The sequence below is a fragment of the Anolis sagrei genome, chromosome 3, assembly GCF_037176765.1.
Source record: "Anolis sagrei isolate rAnoSag1 chromosome 3, rAnoSag1.mat, whole genome shotgun sequence".
NCBI lineage: Eukaryota > Metazoa > Chordata > Lepidosauria > Squamata > Dactyloidae > Anolis > Anolis sagrei.
In genome coordinates this window covers 73552374-73564485 of record NC_090023.1, presented here as the reverse complement: position 1 = coordinate 73564485, position 12112 = coordinate 73552374, and the positions used below count along the sequence as shown (strand labels likewise).

The following is a 12112-nucleotide window of genomic DNA, read 5'->3' as shown; positions in this document are numbered from 1 at the left end:
AGCCACCTATTTTGGTACATCGCTCATGGCATTGTTGAGCTGCACAACACAGAAGTTGCATAATAAAAATAACTGAAACTATTTTAAAGGTAAAGTATTAAGTCATCAGAGTTACCATATATTATGGTGTATATGTATTCTTCTGACAAAAACTCTGGCAAAGGTCCAATAAGTCATAACCTCTCCACAGAGGCTTTTCTAAAAAGCAGTATCTTAATGAAGTGGCAAAACGAATGTAAAAACAGATTCAGGAGAGTGGGATGATTTTGCAGGAAGGCGGTTCACATTTTCACCTTTAACCAGACCTGAAAGGGGTCTGCTCCTTGTCATTTTGTGTCAGTAGAAGAACCAGGTGGAGAAGAACTATAACACCAGATATGAATTCAAGTCCTTAGGAGGAATATATGGAAGAGAGTAGCCCTCAAAATACCTAGTTCCCCCAAATGCTTAGGATTTCAAAAGTAGTTTGATTTTGCCATGGAAATTAATATGTAGATAAAAAAGACCATATCGTCTGATAATGGTATGCCATGAGACACTGCTGTGGGAGAGTTCACTCTCCCAGGTTCTTTTCAGGGACCCCCCTCCCCAATCCTTGTGACGGAAATCCAGTCTGGAGGTTATCAAAACAAGAAAGAATGTATTGAAGTTTGCCTTTTCCAGGAAAGGGTTCATTACAGTAGGATGCCAGCTGAATACAGTAAAAATCACTTCTGCCGTACGGTCATCCAGATAAATAGCAAGGAAACAAAGAACCACCTCTCCATTTTTCCAAGTTATAAGCTCCTATCTTAAGAATTAGTAATGCTGTAGAATGTATACATCACCCTTTCTTGACTAACACCTTGGTCAGAAACTACTTCAGTTGCATTCACTTTCAGTTTATTCTCTCACAATCCATTCTTTTACCATTGAGGAAAATAATATTCAATAGACAATGGTGTTAAAACAATTTAGTTTAATTGAAGAAACATAACATACTAGTGAACTGTATAAGTGATGCTAACATTTTAATTTTACTTTTTTCCCCCCAGATGCAAAGAGCTTGGCTGAAATGCTTATGAGGTAAGACTAGAATCTGGCAAATGGGTATCAACTTAATATGAGAAATTATACTTTTTTAAAATGGGAATTTTCCATTTACGTGTCAGGAATTTAGAAAGAAATGTCAAAATTATAGTCTGTGTGCTGCTGAACCACAACTGTAGACAGCTGAATGACTATAGTAGATTTTCAGTTAACTGGAACTCAGGCAATTGGAACTCTCAAGCAGCCAGCCCCAAAACTGTAATATTGTAATACAGTAAGGCTGTATTGCGTTAATTTTGTCTTTATTTGCTTTTAATTACTGTGTTTCAATATTAAAATTAAGCCAATACAGATTTTATGGTATGGTATAATATGGTGTATAATATTAGGCCTCTCAAGTAGCCAGAAACTACATTTACACAGCTAGATAGATCAATACATTGCAAGGTGCATTCATGGTTGATGTCAAGTTATAAGGTCTCTTCCTTCATATTTATTATAAAATATTAAAATTCCAATGTTAAGCTTCTTTTTAAGCCTGTCATTTGTCAGTGCAATTGAGTCTTATTGGCAGATCATCTATTATGAACAGAATTTTCCAATGAAATTAATGCGTACTAGGTAAAGTGATACAGATTAAGTGCTATGATGATGATTCAATAAAAATCACTTTATCAAAAGGTGCGAATCAGTCCTGTTTTGTGCTGATCTTGTAAGAAAGAGGAAAGTCCAGCTTATCATTGAAAAATCTCCCTTCCCAATGCCTAAAGAGATTATTTGTTTCTTCTTTTTAAAGCGCCCAATGCATGTCTATTTGTCCATTCTTTGCCTTATTAAAACTAATATCAAGCTGAGACACTTGTAGAACGGTTCCATTGTCTTCATGGAATGAGGTGTAGGTTCATTTCTGAGCTCAGTGCACATATGAACTCCATGAAGTTTGCAGTAGTAGTCAACTCTTATGGACTGAGAACTGCTTGCACATATGACTACCTGTGGTGTTATGGGACACATTGCACTGAATGCCAAGGGGGGATCTTCTGAGTACAGTGGTGGACTTTGGAGTGGGAGGGAGAAATAGAGGGCACCAGAAAAAGGTCAGAAAAGCCTTGTTGTGCATGGAACTAGTTTTTTGTTTTTTAAAAAATCCAGGCGAATTCACATGGAATCATGGCACTGTAGGGGCAAAGAAACCAAAATATTTCCCGAAAAGCAGGAGCCCCTTTCCAATGGGAAGGGCAAGGAAGGACACCACAAAAGTTGAATCTTTTAAACTGCAAAAAAACTATTTATTGCATGGCCATAGCAATAACGACAAACAAGTATACAGGAATGCAATTAATGGGTTTGTCACAACCCTCAATGGAAGCTCGTCCGGGATATGAATGTAGAGCCTCAGTTAACTGGCGCCCATGGGGAATGGTAGATGCTAGATAAACATAATATATACATCAGGGCTAGGCATAAATCTGTCCAAATTTCAAAGTTAATCAGGACAACACTCACCTTCTGGTGTTGCATACTGAGACTGGGCAACATCCTGGAGAAGAGTCCAATATAACTTCTTTCTCTCTTTTTCACCAAATGCTACACAATTATCAGTTTTTTAAAATCAAAAATCAAAGGATTGTCACAAAGGTTTCCAAGAAGACAATATGTCATAGTCTTATCCAGAGCCTGGAAAGATATTTTTAAAAAGAAATTCTTGCTATCATTTATTTCAATTCTAGAAAATAATGTTGACATTAATCAGTATACTCATGAAATGATGGTCATATTGAAATGATGGTCCTTAACATAATGATTATTACCAGTAGATCTCCCCCCACCCCCCAAAAAAGAGTAACATTTATTACCTATTTTCACATATTATTTTATGCAGCAAAAGCTTTGAGTAATAATTGATGGTTATTTGAAATTATTTGAAATATACATTTAGACTATTTTCTTAATGGTTTCGTTAGTTCAAAAAAGGAACTAAAGCTTAAAAGTACTGATCAACATATAAAGTAACAATATTTCATTCTCCCCTCTTCACCATAACATATACCTTCCTCTTAAAAAGTTGAATGTAATGACATTGCTATAATATGTTCCTTCCAAAGCTGAATGGGACTTTATTCCCTTTTTGTCTTCTTGCCATTGGATTCATATTTGGTAAACTGATCTCTTTTTGGTACATATAGCCCCATGACCATGTTTGTCTGATTTCATTTTTTCCTCACGTCTTCTAAACTTCAGTCAGTTTTCCTCCTTGAGTAGCAGAGTCTTCTCAGAACTCTGGCCATAGATAGTACTCGGTGCCAATGTGTTGTTACCGTTGTCTAAAGTATGACCCAATACCCGCAGGATCAGTACCCTTAGTTTCACCTACCCCATCTGACATAACATGTTATCTCTAGGGATTTTCTAGATTCTCCAGGCAATCCTATGGTATGCTTCAGCTGGAAGTTACCACCAAGTTGTGTTGGAGAACATAGCAAATTCTTAGAGAGGATACATCTCCAGGAATTTTCTAGGTCTTTCTTCTAAAGTGACTTATGATAAGTTCCAAAAGAAGTCATTCCTTTCCATTAGGGTTCACTATTATCCATGATTTCCTGTTTTCGTGGTAAGTACAAGATGTATCCTTCATGGATACCGAGGTGGTACAGTACATTTTTTCTGCTCATGGTGCTGTACTCAACAAGTATCTTGATCTTTTGGAGAGATTCTGTCCTATCCAAAGAACTCATACCAGGAATGGTCTCACAATGATTAACCATATGTCTCATGAAATATGTGGGTTTGAGGAAGAAAGTCTTGGAAGTGGGAGAGAGAGAGAAAGGTTTCTCCCTCAGGGAGAAAATTCTGATACTAGGGACAGAAGAATTCATGAAAGCCCAATCAAAGAGCAAGAGACCTTCAGGCAGTCTGATGACAGAGCTGGAAGAGCTACAAATTGCAGAATGACACATGAAATAGAAAGCAATGACAGGAGAAAGAAACCTGAATTACTAGTCGATTGTATGAGAAATATATGTTGAGAATCATGACTCCTTGACCAATTGTAGAAGAAAAATGTTTGCAACATTGTCAGAACATCTCTTCCCCTTCCATATGTAGATCTCAGCTTGTGTTTATGCTGATTTCTTATGTAGATAAACATTAAAACTTTAAAACTTTATGATATGTTTAGAGCATACTGTATATCTGTTATGAGTTTGCTATAATTTTATGATCATATTTAAAGTTCTATTCATTCTTAGTTTGATAGCTAATTCCAAGGGTAATTTTCCACTCCACAAAATTTAAAATGAGAATATAATAGCTTCAGTGATGATGCACTAATTATTTCTTATTCCAAAATGCTGTATCAGTCACTTGGAGTTAACATGGGAATGGTGATTGGGTTGTATCTGTGTGCATGTGTTTTTAACTGAAGTGACTGCACAACAATCACCAGGAGGTGAAGAGAGTATTCAAGCTTGTCTCAATTTAATATAAAAGTTTAAATAAATAAGCCCTCTTTTAAATGCCACATTCAGTGCTGATTTACATTTAACCATGCAATTTTAAATGAGATTGTGTAGGAGCAAATTGGTACAGTCTCATCTCAATAATGCATAGTAGGTTGCTGGACTTTAAAATAATTGAAGTTGTTAGTGTAATAGTCCTAGATTCTGCCCTCTTAGGAAAATTAAGTTGCTTTGGCCCACACCTGAAGTCTTTGCTCCTGGTATGCCTTCTGCCTCATTGTAAGTGGTTGTAGCTTACCATGGGCTGCAGCAAAAGTGACAGATGGACATCTCCACCTCAGAAAATCATATAACTAAATTCCATTTTAACTGACACAGTAACTTCCTGGAATTTGCAATTAAGAAAGAAGCAAATAACTGCCTCACCACTCCATAAACTCTAGCATTCTGTCGCCACAAAGGTTAAAGTAGAATCATAACACTATAGATGTGTCATGTGCAAGGACCCCAAAATCTTTCCTTAGGCTAGAGTACGTGTCCTCCTCCTCTACTCCTGAATTTTCCTATTTTAATAGTATCCATGGCAGCTCATTCAATAACTAAAGGATATGAAGTTGATTTATCATAAGAAGGGAACAAATAACAGCAAACCATGTTGCCTGGTAAATATAAATCATGCCCCATAATGGACAAATGAGTTGATACTGCTACTGTTCAAATGGGAACATTCAGGACAATGTGGAGAAAATCCATATTATAGCATCAGGGTAATTTTTCTCTTTCAGTTAACACACATATATAGGACCTGATACCACCTGAACTGCTATGGCTGTGTCTTGTGGGAACCTGGGATTTGTAGTTTGTGAGACACTGGAGTAGTGGTTCTTAATCTATGGGTCCCCTGGTGTTTTGGCCTGCAACTCCCAGAAATCCCAGCCAGTTTACCAGCCAAACCATCCGGAGACCCACCTGTTGAGAACCACTGCACTAGAGTCTCTAACTGAGAATTACCCCTCCCTAAATTTCAGATCCCAAGATTCCATGACATGGAACCTTAATAACTAAGTGGAATCATTGCATGGCAATTGTGTCTCATGAAAAGTCCAGTATTCTTAATCCACAACCATCTACAGCAAGATGAATCTGGAATTGGGGCTGCTCTATCCTTCAGCGTCAAGGTCAAGTAGGAATACAACACTATAATATCTACTTCCCTCTAGCTGGATGAAGGGGCTCATTAGTTCTATAAATGGAAGATGGGAAGAAAGAACAGTTCTATAAACTGCTTACATAAGATTGTATTCTTCAAAAAGAATGTCAGGGGAAGCTTTATAGTCACTGCTCATCTATTTTTCTAACCTATTGCCTCCTGCTTTAAATTAATACTGATTATATACTTGAAAGAACTCATGAAAAGAATTTATATGAGCATCTCCACTGAAAGTGCTGAGAGATCAAAGTAATCTTGAATCCTTTTAAAATAATGTGACATTTAGGTAATTTCTTTATTTGGGTTTAATATGTGTTTTTTTGTTTGTTGGTTTGGTCTTATTATTCCTAGCAAGAATACAAGGACATCGGATACACTGAACAAGCAACAGCAGACCCTGCGGATGCATATAGATATTCCCAGAGCTCAACTTTTGATTGAAGAGAGGGACACAATGGAAACTATTGGTAAGCTATCAATAAGCTCATTACACTGCTTTGGAAAACAATAGGCTCTTATGTGCTTCGGATTGTTCCTTTTAATGCATACCTTGGTGCAACTGTGAGAGAGGGACATATTATTCTTTTAACAGCGAATAATAAGGAAGTTTTGAAAACTATTAACAACACAAACTTTGGCATGTATAGCCATGTTGACTTGCTCTGAAGCACATTTGTGGAAGATTGTGGCAGAGAGCAGGATAGAAACATGTATAAATGAAAGAAAAGAGCATTATCCGAGTTAGGTGACAGCTATGATATATTCATGGGTTTCCCAAGTGGTGAAGTTGTGGTCTTCCATATGTTGTTGGACTAGTACTCCTATCAGTATGCAAACTGTTCTTGTAAAAACTTAAAGACTAACAGAGAGAATGAAGTTGGGAACATAACCTTTTGTAGACCAAAGGCTTATTTACACTAGCCAATAGGCCTGTGTGATCACTGAAAAAAATATCTCATTACTCAGCAAATAATTTCTAAAGTGTTTCCAAAATATCATTAGGGGTCCGCATCGTAACTATAATGATATAATGAATTTTTTGTTCTTTTTTGTTAAGTAATTGAGCAAATGGGGAAGTCTCTAGGGGTCCTTTCATCCTTATTTTTAGAGTTTTTGGATGGAACTTGCTACAACACATTTACCACTGCTCCTTCCCCCAAGTTTCAGAACGTTTCACTTATTCACTGATTTTTGGACTTTTTTTAAAAAAATATGAACAATATGTATTTTGTAAAAAACTACAAGTGTTATCTCCTTGAATTTCTATTTTCAATTATACAACATAACCAGGGCATATTCCCCCCAAGTTTCAGAAAGATTTGTACATCCACTAATCTTTAAGGAATTTTAACCAACATAAACTTAACAGTATTATTTCATTGGAAGACTCCAGGAGCTATCCAGTCCAACCCCCTTCTGCCAGACAAGAAAAGCAAGCACAATCAAAGCATCCCAACAGATGCAAATCCAGTCTTTAAAATAATAATCATCATAATCATTAATACGAAGCCTATTAGGTAAACTTTGTAGTTACTGCCTCTCAACTTTGCCTACCTTGTGAGTTGATTCATCTCCCAACAACTGGCTTTTATCTCAAAATCCCTTTAGAGAATGAACATGGGTTCTCATCCTCAAAAGTTTCAAGGAAGCACAAAGTGGTAAGCAGAATTCTGGGAAGGCGAAGAGTCCTGTGGCAGAGAATTCAAAAGACCCCGCCCCAAACTACATTTCCCAGAATCCTGCTTGCTTCAGAATACTGGGTCTACCCTAATTAAAGCCTCAATGTAATGTTCTCTGCTTACCTCTCTCTGGCCCGGCCATGTGTTGGAGGGGCTTCTTCCTTGCCCAGACATCCAGCTAGACATCCCTCCCTCTCACCTCGGCCCCCTCGCCACCCCCTTTGGAGAAAGAGCAGGGCTTCTCTATTGACTCCAAGCCTTGCCATCCTCTTCAGGGCTGTTAGGGGAATCAATCCCAGCCCTTTTGTAATGCCCATGAGAAGTAGTCCCCATGACCTGGAGCCATTTATGAGACTTACATAACTCATCCAAAAGTCATAGGTTAGTGTTTTGAATCCTAAGTTTTTTGCGTTGGTGTACTTCACATTTCTAAATATTGCTTTGTATGTATGAATCTTACAAAATAAATATGAAAAACAAGTTATAAACAAAGTTTTGCACAGCCATACTAGCCAAACACTCTGGACTTACAGCAAAGCCACTGAAGTCTGTCTCCATGAAATACAGCAACTTCAGCCCTTTAATGCACTGCAGCAGATCCTAGTATATTCCAAATAGCAGAACCAAATCGTCTCTTCATAATTTGGAGCACTTTGTAAATATCCAACCTTGCTGAAGTTCTTTGGAGAATTTTGAATGAAGGAACTTCTGGAAAATGCTCCAAAGGCGTGGCTGGCTAGCAAGGGGCTAATGGACTCCCTGGGAAGTGTAATTGATTGCCTCCACTCCTAACTGTCACCATCCCATTTCCTTACATCTCCTATGCCTTTTGAGTACTGATACACATCTGTCCCCAAAATGGGGAGGGGGGTGCTGAGCAGTTTTTTTTCAGGCTCTATAGTTAATGTGATCACTGACCTGGCTTCAAACTAGTTTCAAACTTGTCAATTTAATCACCCATGCAGCAAAACGGTTCAATCAAAACCAAAACCAGTTTCAAACTACATTATAATATCAATGCAGATGTGCCCTGAATGAATTGTAATCCTCAGACCACTATTCCCTCCCAATGCATTTTTATCCATTATATGAATGAGCTGATCCTGCTAAAGCAGACAAATGCAAGACTCATCTGCCTGTTAACCCATTAATATCTTTAAAACACTAACTTTGCAGTTAAGAGTATCACTATATCTCTTTTCCATGAGATCAGAATTTCAAAAATGTTGATAACTAGCAAATCTTCTTTTAAGCCAGCAATTTTAAAGGAATTGCACTAATTCACTCAGTAAGAGGGGATACCTGATGCTTCAGTTTTTAAAATCGTATACAGAAAGATGCTATTCTTCACTAATTTTGCTCTTAAAGGAAGTGGCAAGTATTCTGAGTAATTTTCTTCCCACTGGGAAAAAGCTTCCAAAAATACTGTAGATTTTCAAGACAATTCAGAGGCTGAAACTTATTCCGTTCAAAATTTACACATAGTACCTTTGTGCAGAATACAACATTTTCTGTGCAGCAAATAATGTTTCTCTGCAGAAATGTTATTTTTCAGTGCAGAAAATGTTTTCTTTACACCAACTGCTGTAATCAATTGATTGTTCAGTGCAAATGTTACACAGAAAACAACATGTCATGCAAGATACACCATTTCTTCTTTTTGATGGGGTTGATTTTTTCTAAAAGGTGCTTGTCTTCTGCCAAGCCTTATCCCCAAAAATTCAGTATTTGGAGACATGGTTCCCCCTTGATTTCTCGACCCTGGGCCAGGAGAGTTTGTCATGCAAACAATGTTACCATTTAAACTCTTGCTACTTGGACAATTACAGTGCTTTTATTACATTTTAGATGCTATGTTTGCATCCTATGGAATCATTAGATTGATGCTTTATGGGGTGCATTTAAAATTCTCAATCAGAGCATTTTAGTGCATCATTGAACTACAAACCTTGGGATTCCATAGGATGGAGCCATAACAATTAAAGGAGAATAGCGCAACAGTCCTGTAGTGTGAATGGGCCCCTGCTAAGTGCTTCCCTAAGGAGCTGACAAAGTAACAGTGAGTCACTTCTTTGGTATACTTCCACATGACTCCCCCCACAGAGGTTTTATTTCCAGGTGGAATATAATTGCATTTTCCTCCTTTTTGCCCAGGTTTGTTCATTCCACTTAGAACCCATTATGGGTTGAAAATACTGTAGTATAATATTTTGTATATTCATATTAATGGTTACTTGTCAATGGAAAAAAAAAGAGTTATGAATTATCATTTCAGTGATAGCGGTATGTCCAGACATTTATTTAATAGCCATATTGTATTTCATTGAAGAAGTTCCTCATTGTTTTCTGTACTTTTATTTTTCGGTGCTATTATTGTCTTGTTTTGTTTTCCGCCTCCTACTTAGCTGCTTTCGTGTTTCTTCACTCATAGTATTTGCTATTTTATTGCAGCTTAACAGGAGGAGGAAACTGCAATTGGATGGGAAGGAAATTCACTTTTGAATTCATACATTTTTATTGATTTATTCTCTTCTTGGAGTGAAAAGCTATCATGTGTGAATGAGCCAATACTGCTAAAGTAGAAAAAAACTATGTAGATAAGAGCCATACTGTAGCCTTGGGGCATGTTTGGGGGTCCTTTTATACTATATAATTATAGCACTCTGATTCCATTCCATGACAACCTACTATAGAATCCTGGAAAGTTGTAGTTTAGTAAGGCTGAGAATTCTAAATGTGTGTCCTTGACTGCAGATCCCAGAAGTCTATTAGATGGAAACATGGCAGTTAAAGTGGAACCATAGTGCTATAATTCTGTAATGTGGAAGAGCTATTTAGCAATGTTTTCTTTCCATGCACATGCACGTCTGCATGGACATTCTATTCATTAAGAGACACTGCTTCATGGAAAAGTAGAACAGTGCAGTCACAAAAATAATTAATTTGTTTAGTTAGTGATTGACAGTCGCAGTAGTTGACTGACTTAAGAAAAATGTATTTTAAGAGCAGTGCTATAACATCCAGCTTGAAGTGCTTTCCAAAAGTGGCACCCAACCAATTGTTCCCCTCCCTGGACAAAGCCTATGGAGGGTTGGAATTAATTGGATTAATTGAAATAACAGTGAGATCCAATTCTTTGAGAGGTTTTTTTTTACATTTCACTTTCTTTAATCTGATTGATGATTAATATTTCCCCAGCTTTGTCTACCAGGGGTCTCTGTTCAGCAGCAAGTGAAACCTGGGGACAGGAAAAGAAGTTGACATAAGCCCCTTCTACACTGTCATATAAAATCCATTTTTATGGTTTAAATACATAAAAACTAGCTGACCCAGTTACCTTTCAATGAAACTAGTGGTAGTGGTACATCCATTCCTACTTACAGTTCAAAGAAGATAATCTGGATTTTCTGATTTGATTATCTGGATTATATGGCAGTGTAAAAGTGGCCACAGTCTTTCAAGATGCCATTTCCCTGACCAAGTGCACTATCCTATTAGTGTACCATCCACCCCGCTGTTCAAACATTTCCCTTCCTGGGCTGGCGGTGGTGGTCTCAAGGATCATGGAGTTCTCCCAACATCTAGTTCTGGGAGACTTCAACATCCATGCTGAGACTAGTTCAGGATTTAATGTTTCTCACCCTACTCATGCTTCTGGGCATGTTCTGGAATTTGTTTTCTCTAGTGGGTGAAGTGAATGAGATCTGGGAGTAGGTTAACAGTCTAATATATATATTTCTGTGATCATGAATATAATATTAGTTAGTGGAGTTTAGACTGAGGCTGGGACTCAGAACCTTCACAAAGATGGAAGACCCATTAAGATGGTCTATTCTAGCAGAATCCAGATTGATTATTGGTGGTTGTTGGTGAAAAGTGATCAATAGGATCTCTCCTAAGCATGCCCTCTTATGAAGTAGAGCCAACCAGCTTCCTAGTTTTCCAAATACTTGGTCCAGAAGAATTGAATATCAGATTTGGGATGGGGGAATATTTTAGAATAACAGTATTTGCATATATTTACATAATGAAACATATTTGAGATGAGACTCAAGTCTAAACACAAGACTGATTGATGTTTCATATACACATTATGCAAATATCATAATACAATGTTTTAAATATTGTTTTGTTTGAAACAAAGTTTGTGCACATTAAACCATCAGAAAGCAAAGGTGTCACTATCTCAGCCACCCTTGTGGACAATTTTGAATTTTGGAGTATTTCAGATTTCAAAATCTGAAATACCTGCTATGGCAGATAAAATTAAAATCTTAGTGGGATGAATTGTATATCATGAAAGGGTCCCACGTGAGATCACTTGAAACTAATTGATATTCGTATCTTCAAAACCAGGTAAAACTTTGGGTAGAATATTATTATCCTTTTAAAAAATCTTGTCATATAGTATCCTTTGACTTCTCTGTCATAATCCATGGTATTGTGCATGTATAATATATGGCACAACTGAGTGAAATTCACACTGAGTGAAATTATAGAAGGCTTTTCAATTTTTGTTTTATTTTGTTTTTTTAAGTTTGTTGTTTTAAGCAACAATTTTGCCAATAATAATTGACTCATACAATGAAGTTCTCTCTATACTGACACAATATTCATGGGAGTGTACTATTAAAAAAAACCTTTCTATGATTCTATTGGGCAATATTTGAGTATCTCGTTAGATGTCTGGCTGTGTTCAGAATTAAAATATCAGGATAACTTCGATTCAGGCTTTA

At 37.0% G+C, this 12112-nt stretch overlaps 1 protein-coding gene across 3 annotated transcripts in view; it reads left to right on the top strand.

Moving 5' to 3' along the window:
• The window catches only part of DSCAM (DS cell adhesion molecule), a 396804-nt gene that overhangs the window by 341433 nt on the left and 43259 nt on the right, over positions 1-12112 (top strand). For all 3 annotated transcript variants that reach the window (XM_060770299.2, XM_060770298.2, XM_060770300.2), the window contains exons 28-29: positions 1035-1065; positions 6049-6164. In XM_060770299.2, coding sequence (XP_060626282.2) covers positions 1035-1065; positions 6049-6164 — 147 coding nt within the window. The remainder of the gene's footprint in view (positions 1-1034; positions 1066-6048; positions 6165-12112) is intronic.